General features: G+C 56.1%; 1 protein-coding gene across 2 annotated transcripts; it reads right to left on the bottom strand.

Moving 5' to 3' along the window:
• Positions 1-2352: 2352 nt before the first annotated feature.
• AOC3 (amine oxidase copper containing 3) lies at positions 2353-11012 on the bottom strand (the record flags this gene model as incomplete). 2 transcript variants are annotated; one of them, XM_080826538.1, is made up of 4 exons in its annotated part: positions 2353-6136; positions 6924-7053; positions 7456-7741; positions 9273-11012. In XM_080826538.1, 4 exons carry the CDS (start codon positions 10870-10872, stop codon positions 5861-5863), a joined length of 2292 nt encoding a protein of 763 aa, XP_080682664.1. In that variant the 3' UTR covers positions 2353-5860. The 2 variants fall into 2 exon arrangements, with proteins under 2 accessions (XP_080682664.1, XP_080682665.1); XM_080826539.1 differs by having other exon boundaries at positions 6000-7103; positions 9273-10872.
• Positions 11013-11210: the final 198 nt, after the last annotated feature.

Here is an 11210-nt window from a genome sequence, read left to right as displayed (position 1 = left end):
TTCGTGGTCTTGAAGAATGAAGAGGTAGACCAGACAAAGAGTGGTGGGAGGCAAAGCGAAGTTTATTGGGCGATAGTAAAGTTTATCGAGCAACAGTACAAAGTTCCCAAGGAAGGTAAGGACCTGAGAGGGTTGCCCAAGAGGGACCAGGATCTAATGTTGAGGGTTAGCTCTGGCCACAAGGCAGCACGCCAGCCAGGGAGCTCGAGTCTGGGCTCTTGGAGAAGTTACTGTCTCAGCTCCCAGCTAAGAACACATCGTTATGATGGCTGAGGATTCTCTGACCAGTATTGCCAAGCAGAGGTCAAGAATGTTTGCTCTAGTAGGGTATCACCAGACCCTCATATGGGGAGGTGGGTCATGATCGGGGGAGAGCCCTTTGTCTTGGCTGGTGGGAGAGCTTGAATATAACAGAGGCCACCCCTGACACCTTCCCTATGTGTCCTGTTGTCACATCATCCCCTCTGATATCGTTTCATTCAAATCTTCCCAGCTGTCAGGCCAAAGACCCTAAAAACTTGCTGAAAAGGTGTCCCTTTTGGAGAATTACTCAGGAGGCAGGACCATAGCCCTGCTCCTCTCGGTAGGTCATATTTCCCTTTGAATAAATGTGGCCCCAGCCTCAATGAATGGGATGAGTTTATCCCTGGGAGCCAGAGTTCACCCCCAGTCTGCAGGCTGAGGACTAGGCTCCAGAACACGGTGTCTCAGCAGAGTTGCTGCCCCAGACGCCCTGAGCGGTCAGCCGGGCCCACCTGGTACGCACAGCTCACGTTCCTCTCAGGTCTGCTTCGTAGGGAGACAGCTCTGGCTACAGTGTGGAAGGACACCTAGGTATGGGACAGACCAGAGGCAGAGGTCCGGGATGAGACCAGTGACCTTGAGGACAGAGAAGAAGGCAAGAGTCTGAGATGTTTAAAGGCAGGGGTGATGGGACCGGGTGCCTTATTGGGTGTGGGTAAGTGAGAAGGAGCCCAGTATCTTAGGTGACACAAAGGTTTCTTGTGACCTGTTGGGATTTTCACTAGAAAGGACGTACTTGAAGAGCAGCAAATTTAAGGGGGAACAATGAGGTTGAGTTTGAGGTGCTCCTGGGAAGTCCCAGTAGAGATGCCTAGAAATAAGGCAGTTGACTCTGTGTCTGGAGCATAGAAGAGATGTTCTAGAATCCAGATTTGGGCCAACAGCAAGCATTAGCCGTCAAAGTAAGAGAGGCCGAGATCGCCGGCAGAGGACTTTGGGACAGAGAAGACAGGAGACCCAAGACAGAGTCCTGGAAAAAGCCACGGTTTGGGGCTATGTGGGCTGGTGGGGGAGCAGAGGTAAAGGAACCAGCGTGGAAGATGAGAAGCAGCAAATATGGACGAGGAGGGGTCAGAATGCGGGGAAGTCAAGGCAGGAGAGAATTTCAAGAAGGGGGTGGGCAGTGTTGTCAAATGTCACTGAGCCATCCAGAAAGTAGGCGGCTGGAAAGGCCCATTGATTTTGCATTTAGAAGTCACTGGTGACCTTTGTCGGGGCAGCGTCTGTGGCTGTGGGCCAGCAGAGGGAGGGCAGTTTGTGGAGGAGTGACTGTGGGAGGACACTCCTTGGAGGAAGGAGTTTTTGCAAAGGCACAGGCAGAGAAAAGTCCCCCGCCCGAGAGATTCAGGGTCCCTGGGCAAGGCTTGGCAAGATGAGAGTCGAGAAGAACCAGTCAAGAGGGAGAGAGGGAAAATACAAGCAGAAGAGTGGATGGATAACTGAAGGAGAACCTTCTAAAAGATCCTGAAGGGCGGGGCTCCCCCTTAACCAGATAAAGAGGCTGTGGAATTACTGAGCCCATCCTCATGGCCAAACCCAGTCAAAGATGCTGTCAGGGGTAGGCAAGATACTTTCTCTTTTATAGGGGTTTAATATTTTTTCAAACCCACTTTGCCACCATTTAAAGTCTGCAGGGATGATCTAACCAATTATCACATAACCATACCAACTTCAGAAGAGCCTGATCGTTGGGTGGGATTTTTCTTCAGCAACTGATTTTCCCAAGCGATCCCATTAAATGAACTATAATGCTCTTCTATTCATGAGGTAATGGGCTGCTTGGAGAAAGCCTAGTCAGGGGCCGGAGATCCCACCTCTCTTTCCCAGCAACCTCGGCAGAAGGTGGGAGGAGGGAGGCACCCAGATGTGGGGTTCTGATGGGGGTGCTCTGAAACAGGAGGCCAGACTCCCCAGAGGAGTCCTTCCCGGGACCCCAGGGCCTGAAATGATGTCCAGGCCACCATCAGTTCTTACTTCTGACTCACTGCCCATGGCCAGGTCTTCTGTCAACTCCTTTCTTTGTATCTGAGCCAGAGGGAACGTCCTGAAAGGCAAATCTGACTCTTCTTACTCCCTTGCCCCAAATCCTTTCGTGGCTCCACATTTTTCTTTAGGGTAACCGTGGTTTGCAGGAACATGCCTCATCTGTCCCCTGCTTGTCCCTCCAGGCTCTCCTTACAGCCCACGTGCCCGGCAATGGACTTGGGTACTTCGATGGTGCTGCTTTGTCACCCCTTGGCCTTTGATCATGCTGTTTCTCCAGCCTGGAAAGTTCTCTCTATTGTCTCCTTGTCCCCAGTTTAGACATTGTGTCCCACAGGAAGCCTTCCCCAGCCCCTAGGATTGAGTCAGGAGACTCTGCTCTTGGCCTCCTCCCCACTCCTTGCAGTCTTGACTGCAACTGTCCTTTACTAGCCTCGCTCCTCCGAGGACAAACCTGTGCATCTTATTCACTAATGTATCCTCGTGCCTCGTGTGGGCCTGGTCCTTAGAAGGCACGCTGTACATCTTTGCTGAATGCATGAAGGAATTCTCTTGCACTTGGGGCTGGAGCCCTTCCCAGGAGAAAGCAGAGGCAGGAGAGTACACGTTGTGCCCCTTCCAGAGCATTCTAGTGTCTATGTTCCTAGAGAAGTCCCAGTGATGCCCTCTGAGCAAAGCCTCAGGCTCCCCTTGTCTAGCTTCTCTTAGGGCAAGGAGCCCATGTCCTAAAGAGTCTAGCTTTGGGGGCACCGGTTCCTTCAGAACTTAACACGCTTGGTGAGTATACACTCTTGTCACTGGGTCACAAACACGAGGCCAACACTTGAAGCTGGCCTCCGTGGTCGAAGGAAGAGACCGGGTTGGGGAAGGGGGCTGGGGGTCCACCTTGCAGCTCTCCTGACCCCAGCTGGGCAGGTGTTCTAACAATCTGCATGTCCCTCCTGCCTCCTCTCATTTGAGGCTGGGGCAGGAGGTGTAGTCCCCTTGGGGAGACGTAGAGACACAATCACACACATTTTCTGACAAAAGCTGGTGAGCATTCACACCCACTCACACATAAGACCGCATACAAACACTCATGTGCTTTAGTGTGGACATGGGTTTCAAGGTCATGAGATTCACACGGGAAGGAGTGGGGCAGACACCAGCATTCCGTCACTCCATTTCCCCCAGCTTCCCCCAGCACTGGCTGCCCTGTGGCTGGCCATAAGAAGGAGCCACACGAGGTGGAAAATGGATCTGCATGTAATAGAGAAACTACTCAGGTCAGGGAGAGAGGAAGTACAAAGTCAGTGTTAGAGTCACAGCTGGCCATGGCATCCATCGCTTTTCTACTCTGTCCCAGTCCCCAGTCCCTCCTCTCCCTCAGTCTGTTCTGTCACTCCTGCTTCCAGCCCAGGCCATGACGTAACTGAACTGGCAGCCCTGCCCCGTCCTCCTTGCTCCAGTCTTCCTCCCTGGAAGGATCCTATTTTGGATCTAGTTTCTCTCCAGCTCTCTGACTTGTCCCCATCCACTGTTTCATTGACCTACAGGTGAGTTTGGGCTTGGGGCAGCTCAGAAGGGAGCAGAAATTTCTGTGACCTACCTAGGACCTCCTTCTGGTCAGTAGCTGAGTGGAATCCCAAATCCGTTTCCAACACTTCACCTCCTGACCTGGCCCAGGCTCCCAGCAGGCAGAAGTCACCTCTCTCCATTGCTCCCTGTTGTCCCTTATTTTAAGAGACACAGAGAGGAAACGAGAGAGAGACAGAGATGGAGACAGGGAGCGAGAGAGCACAACCGCGGCTTAACATTGTCTTCAGGGACGGACAGGGGTAGGAGAAAGGGCAGGAAAGTTACCAGAGGCTGCATCCATTTCTCTGGGTCTCAGAAACTTGACCAAATTGAGTCCCTGGGTCCATATCCTCATTCCCTTTACCTCACCTCTACCTTCACCCCTTCCTAAAAGACTTGTCAATAACAAATAAACAAACAAACAAACAAATAAAGTCAGGTCCTGTTTGGGCCCATTTTTTTATTTATTTTGAACAGGTAATACAGTCATATGGCTCAAAATTCAAAATATACAAAAGGGTATAGAGTGCTAAGTCCCCTCCCTCCCCCATCCTCGCCTCCCAGTTCCCTTCCCCAAAAAACAACCAGTTATCACTGGTTTCTTCTGAATATGCATATATAAGTAAATATGTATTTACAGTTTCCTCCTTTCTACCACACGAGGGAGAAGAGCACCACCCACATGTCCGTGCCTTGCCGTTTGACGGGGCCATCATTCCCGATTAGTACACACAGAGAGAGCCTTCTTGTTAGAGCTGCACAGCACTGTGTTGTAAGACCATGAGGCAACTTAGTTAATCAGTCCTCTGGGAAAGGATGTTTCTCTGGTTTGCAATCTCTCACTTTGGGCACACCTGCCCCTCACCCAGGGCCCCTGAGGGACGGCGTGGTGGGAGCCACTCCCCATTTCCTTGGCATGGCTACAAGTGGTGGCTCCTGGAGTTCCAAGGTCTCACTGCTTCCCACCCTTGGTGCCCACGTGCCGTCAGGGTCTGCTACTGTGGAGTACATGGGCTCATTCACACCCCTGGCATGAATGGCCACTCCTCATTACCCCAGTACCTACACATCCGCCTCAAGGGCTCACTTGAGCTGCTGCTGTGTGGCCCTCCTTTGCCAGAGGGTGCAAAGCAGGTGAATACAAAGGGGGCGGAGAGAACTTTAGGGACAGACAGCCTGCCCCGGGACAGGGGTGGGGACCACTCTACCTCCAGTTGTGACAGACACAGGGGGACAGACAGGGGCTGTCCTCTGAAACTAGATGTCCCCTGCATTTTGAGACTTCCATGGACAGAGAGCCAGGAGAAGAGACCTAAGTTAGAAATAAAGACTAGGGGAGCATTGGGACAGAGGAACGTCCTCTCAGGGCTGGGAGAGAAATCCCAGGCTATAAGAACAAGTAGGAACAGGAAGAGGAGGCAGTAGGCAGGGGAAGGGAGAGGGTGAGGAGGACTTGGAGAAGAGGAATATGGGCTAAGGAACCCCTTCTAGCTGGTCCGTGGAGGTGTCGGCCTGGCGGAAACCCTGCCTTGGGGCTTCAAGGGGACTATCCCAGGGTTTCTAGGGCACTATCCCCAGTGCAACAACACCATCCTCACCCCCAAGGGAGGAAGCAAGGAGGCTTGGAGATGGGTTAAAAAGATTTGGGAAAGCCAGAAAGCAAAAAAACCAAAAACACAAAAAAACAGGAGTCTACTGGGAAAAGCTTGGCCATCCGTCTGGGTACCAGCTGGCCATTCTTCTCTCTGGGACAGGAACCCAGCAGGTCTGGGGTCAACAAAGCCCAGTTGCATCTCTGCCCCTCCCCCAGTGCCAGGCATCACAGGCTCAGGATGCTCCCAGCAGGGAGGGGGTGTCAGGGAGGGCCATAGAGAGGGGGTCTAGGGGGATGGGGGAGGCGGGGAGCTTCCAGGTGGAAGGAAGGAAAAGGCATCAGGCCGCCTGGTCCAGCGCCCCTGCTCTTCTCCCCACAGCCTGGCCCTGGGGCCCCTGGCACACTCCCCATCCCGGGGACCCCTTAGTTGTGAGAGAAGCCCCCGTGGGAGAAGGCAGGGAGGTCTGGGGCACAGGCAGCAGCCTGGGGAAGGCAAGCCAGGGGGTTGACCTCGCAGGCCCCGGCATCCTGGTCCCCCTGGAAATAGACAGAGTCCGCAGACTCGAAGGAGGGGTCCTGGTCAAAGAAGTTGTAGGGTCGGAGGAAGAAGCCCACACTGTTCCCCACAGTCACCGTGTTGGGAACGTCTTCCGCGTGTGGGATGTGCAGGAAGCCAGCTGTCACCCAGGCCACCAGGTCCTGGCAGAGGAGAAGAAAGAGGATCCTGAGGCCTGGCTTCGTGAGGGACAGGCCTGCCTCCTACGGCAGCCGTGGATGTGAGGATTTAGCTCCCTAGCCCACTTTCCCTCAAAAGGATCTTAAGTCTTTTTTTTTTTTTTTTTTTTAAAGCAGGCACCACACCCAGCATGGAGCCCAACAGTAGAGCCCAGCGTGGGCCCTGAACTCACAATGCTGAGATCAAGACCTGAGCTGAGAAAGGACCTTAAGTCTTTAAGCAGTTTTTCCTACCTGCCCAGGAGTCAAAGCCTAGTCAATTTCATATTGGGAGAAACCCCTCCTCCCTGTCCCAACCCGGGCCCTCTACCTCTGACATCTCCCATCACAGCGCCGCCGGCTCACCCACCCCAGAGGGAGGACACCCACAGGTGATTTCAGCTCACCTGTCCCTCACTCTCCCCCACCCCATCTATGACTGAGATGAGGATGGAGCAGGGAGATCAGGGTTTAAGAGGCAGAAAAGTCTGACATTCATAAATGAATCCCTCAGAGGTCAAGTCAAAAATGAGAGAAGGGTTAGACACAAGAGAGCTGGCCCTCCAGCCCTCCTCGAACCCTGGGGCCTCAGCCAGTGTCTCAGCAAATGAGCTCCCAGCTTGGGAAGTCTCCCTCAGGAGGTAATGATGCGGGAAGGCAGGAGTCAGCTCTAGGCTTTGGGAGGCCAGATGGTTTTGGGGAACTACAGAGGAGGTGGGGTTCATCTCTGTGCCCTGGTCTCCCTCCCAGGACCCTCCCGGGGTGAGCTGACCTCTCCAGCAATGGTCTCATTGTTGATGAAGTCAGCGAAGTCCACGGTGGGGGCCCAAGGGTCGTTCTGATTGTAGATGCTGGTGCTGCTGTGCTCCTCTTCCTTCCGATGGGTCACAGCCAGCTGGTACCTAGGGAGGCACTGGTCAGGCCTCCACGGTCACTAACCCCGTCCTGCTGCCTGATTATGATGATGGAAGGGGGCTGAGTGCATGGACCCCGGGCTCCCCGTTTCTTTCACACAATGACTCTGGTGCCCCTCGGGGTGGGTGGGCCAACCCCTTTCCACACCCTTCTGTTCGTCCCCCCGGCCATCTCACAGGACGGCCTCATCCCACACCCAGAATGGGGAAGGGTTCTCCCGCCCAGGCCTTCGCCCAGCACCGGGAACACATGTCCAAAGCTTGCGTTTCGATAACTGGGAAACCCTAATGCAGTTCTCACCTCTGCTCCAGTACAGTTTGAACCAAGCTCCCAACACGCCCTTCCCTCTCATTCCTCCCCCAGCTTCTCTCTGACACCCCGCCACTCACCTCCCCCAGCTGAAGGCTCTCTCCAACGAGCTGTTCTGGGGCAGAGGCTCCCCCGCAAAGCTGAGCACCTGGATGCGGTAGCCCCGCGGGTGACCCCACTTGTTGCTGTGGTTGCTGGCCAGGTACACGTAGCGGGGCGGGGCACCTCCCAGGGGGAAGGAGGCCTGCTCCTCAGTCTCCAGCAGCTTCCGGGTCACCTGCAGCCTCTGCACCTGGTGCTCGGGGCTCCAGGGGACCGCCGTGGGGACATAGGTCATGTCCTCGGCCCAGACCCAGTTCTCCATTCCTGCAGGGGAGGGGTAGGGATGTGGGGGGAGGGGAGGGAGGGCTGGTCATGCAGCTGCCCTGTTCCCTCTGGACTCTGTCCCCTCCCTGGCACTCACTGCCTCAGAGTGGGGCCACGGAGAAACCCAGGATGGAGTGTGACCCTGCTTCCCTCCCTCTCCCCACGATACCTCTGGTCTTTCAGCCAAAGCTGTTGACCTATAAAGTATTTCTTCAGGGACTAATTCACTAACCCTTCACACTGGAGAGGACCAGGCTCAGCCCTGGGAGGCACAGGGGAGTGAAGCCCCATCCCCTTCCTCCTGCTCTCACGGAGGCTGTGGAAGGTAAAGCCCTGAGAGGCGGACAGTGTGAGAGGAGCACATTCAAGGTCCAAGGTCACAGGAATACAGGTGCAGGCAGGAAAAGGGGGCCTTCCTGGGTGCCTTTCAGGCTTGAAAGGTGACCCAGCTGGGCGTTCTAGGCGGGGGTGACACAGGAGCAAAAGCAGGAAGCCTGACTGACCTGTGGCGTCCCGGGGACAGGGAGGGTGTGGGCCTGGCTAAGGCCACACTGGGGTGGGGGGCGGGGGAGCTGAAGGGCAGGCTGGGGCTGCGCTCTGAGGGGAAGGGCCTTCTAGGAAAGTTGGAGCCAGACGGGGCAGCCAGCTGGCAGGGGCGGGCAGGTGGCCCCTGGATCTGAGAGGAAGAAGAGTGGAAGGGGCAGACAGAAAGCCGGCCCCGCAAGGCTTTGACAAATCTCAGAGACAGACCAGAATAAAATGGGTGGTGGACTCAAAGCGAGGAGACGGACTCCAAGACATCATGTGTCTCTCTGTGTGACCACCAACCCCAGGAGCTATCGGAACATTCCACAGCACCCACTCTACCACCTTGCACTTAAGGGTATGGTGCCCAGAAAGAGGGGGGCTCACTCCCAAAGGAAACGTATAACCTGGGGCTATATGACCAGTATGCGTGTGCCAGGGACTTGGCAAGAGGCAAACAGGTCCTCCAAAACCTCGAGCGCCATAGGCCACACACAGAGGAATGAACTACAAAACATGGCCGCCTCCCTGAAGTGGGGCCTCTGTGAGAACAAGGGAGGGACGAGGGCAAAGGGGATCTTGTGAGCCCAGATCCTTCCTCCTCCCCGAGCTTTGCCATTTCTCAAGATTTTCTGATGAGGTCACGTGGGGGGAGGGTGGCAGCTCTGTACCCAGCCAGTGAGCTGGGACCAAAAGAAAATGCAGCAGCTAGGGGTGCCTGTGTGGCTCAGTGGGCTAAAGCCTTTGCCTTGGGCTCAGGTCCTGATCCCAGGGTCCTGAGATCAAGCCCCGCATCGGGCTCTCTGCTTGGCAGGGAGCCCACTTCCTCCTCTCTCTCTCTGCCTGCTTGTGATCTCTGTCAAATAAATAAAATCTTTAAAAAAAAAAAAAAAAGATGCAGCAGCCAACCTTCCCGCTCAACTTGTCCTTTCCTGGATAACGTCCACAAACCCCAAAGCAAAGAGATACCTTTTCAGGAATCCTTGCTTCCCCCAGGATGTCTTACCTCCTACATCCAGATCCACCTTGAAGTGGGCGCTGTGGGTGTGGATGGTGCCCAGCGTGTGCTCCCCAACCCGGTTCCCGTACCTTCGGGCGGCACCAAAGAGGAAGGCTGAGCTGATGTAGCCGGTGGCGTGGAGTCGGACCTCTATGGCCCCGTTGGGGTGGAAGACCATATCCCACACGTAGTCATAGTTGAGCATGGTCGACACAGATCTGACCACCAGTACTGTCTCTGTAAGGCCCCCAAAATAGTGGGAGTAGAAATTTGAGTGATGTCGCCTCAGGGGGAGGCCCTGGTTCTGTTCAAACACACAAATGGCATCACGTATTGTCTTGGGGGTGTGTGATTCCAGAAGGAAGTGCCAGTCCACGTAGGTGGCCCCATAGGGGCAGTCCACCCCCCGGGTCAGGGGAGTGGAGTACTTGCCCATGCCAAAGCCACCGTCCATATAGCGGGTCAGCATTGCTGCAGGGGAATTTCCACCATAGATAGCCAAGGCCTCCTGGAGGCTGATCTCATAAGCTAGTCGTTCTCCCCGGAAGCGGATGTCAAAGATCCTGGGGCCACTGAAAGCACCAAGGCCAAAGGAGAAAGTCCACAATGAGGAGGTCACTCGACTCCCCTGGACACCGAAGCGGGGGCCCCGGGGGTGGAACTGCAGAGGTGGCGGCGGACCGGGGGGCCCCTGGGGCTTGAGGGACCAGGACCCACCTGTGCCGTTGTCTGGGACCAGCACCACGTTCACCAGGCCGGCCTCAAACTGGTCCTCCAGCTGGGCCAAACTCTCATAGTAGCGGCCTTGAAAGAACACCTTCTGGATGGTCCAGCGGGCAGGGTCCAGAGCCTTGTGGTCGACCAGCAACTCCAACCCTACGGGGTGCAGGTAAAACCCGGCCCCCGAGATGTTGTAGTAGAGGCCAAACCAGGTGGCCCGGTCCCCTGACTGTAGACCTCGGGGAGCTGTGGTCATCGTCACCAGGTTCTGTCCTTGGCGCTGGTAGAAGCAGCAGTGGTGGAGAAGGCCGGCAGCCTGGGGCAGCTCTCTGTCGAAGATCAGCCGGTCTATGTCCAGGTACTCTCGGAACAACACGGGGCGGCGGTGGTAGGGGAGGGGGCCCCCGTAACGCTCCACCGTCACATCCCGCAGGTAGGAGGGCCGTGGCAGTGGCCCCACCACCAGCTCACTCACGTTGGGCTGGGGCTGTCCGCCAAAGAAGACGATGGCCAGTGCCTCCCGGGCAGGTGGGGGGCTCCCCCTGTCCAGGTGGGCCAGGGCGGCGGCCTTGGGGGGCAGGTGCAGCTCCACCGAGAAGATGCAGTTGTCCGAGGGGCGGGCCTGGGCTGCATCCACCAGGCCTGGCCCTAGCTGCTGGGTCAGGAAGCTTGTCACAGCTGTCAGCTCCTCTCGGCTCAGGTCTGCAAACAGCTGGCTCTGGCTGGGGTGTGTCCAGGGCTGGGCACTGGGGAACACGGAGGGACAGTGAGGAGCTTGGCCGGGTTCACCCCCATCTCCTCCCCTGCCGGCTAGTAGGACACACACCAAGGCAAAAATGGTGATGACGGCTAAAGCGAGGAGCACCAGAGTGGTCTTCTGGTTCATTGTCCGTGAACCAGAGTAGAGACGTGTGTTCTCAGGTCAGCAGAGTGAGATCTCTCTTATCCTATACGGAGGGGAGGCGGGGGGCGGGGGGGCTCTTGGACTCTGGCTGAGGTTCCCAGTGTTCAGCCGCTCAGGATACTGAGGGTGGGGAGGGTGGGAAGGACACGGGAAGGCTGGGGAGGGGGCGGGGCAGGCCAGGCTTGCGGGGCGGGCCTGAAGCAGGACGGCAGTGATTTCCACAGACCTTACATGGCTTTGTCTTCCAGGCTGCAAATCAGACTCGGCTCTCTGGGTCAGGGTTGGAACTGGGGAGAGCTGGGGGAGGCAGCAGGAGAGCG

This window comes from Martes martes (assembly GCF_963455335.1).
Source record: "Martes martes genome assembly, chromosome: 16".
Lineage (NCBI taxonomy): Eukaryota > Metazoa > Chordata > Mammalia > Carnivora > Mustelidae > Martes > Martes martes.
Note: the sequence above shows the minus strand (reverse complement) of the source record. Positions and strands in the feature narration are given on the sequence as shown.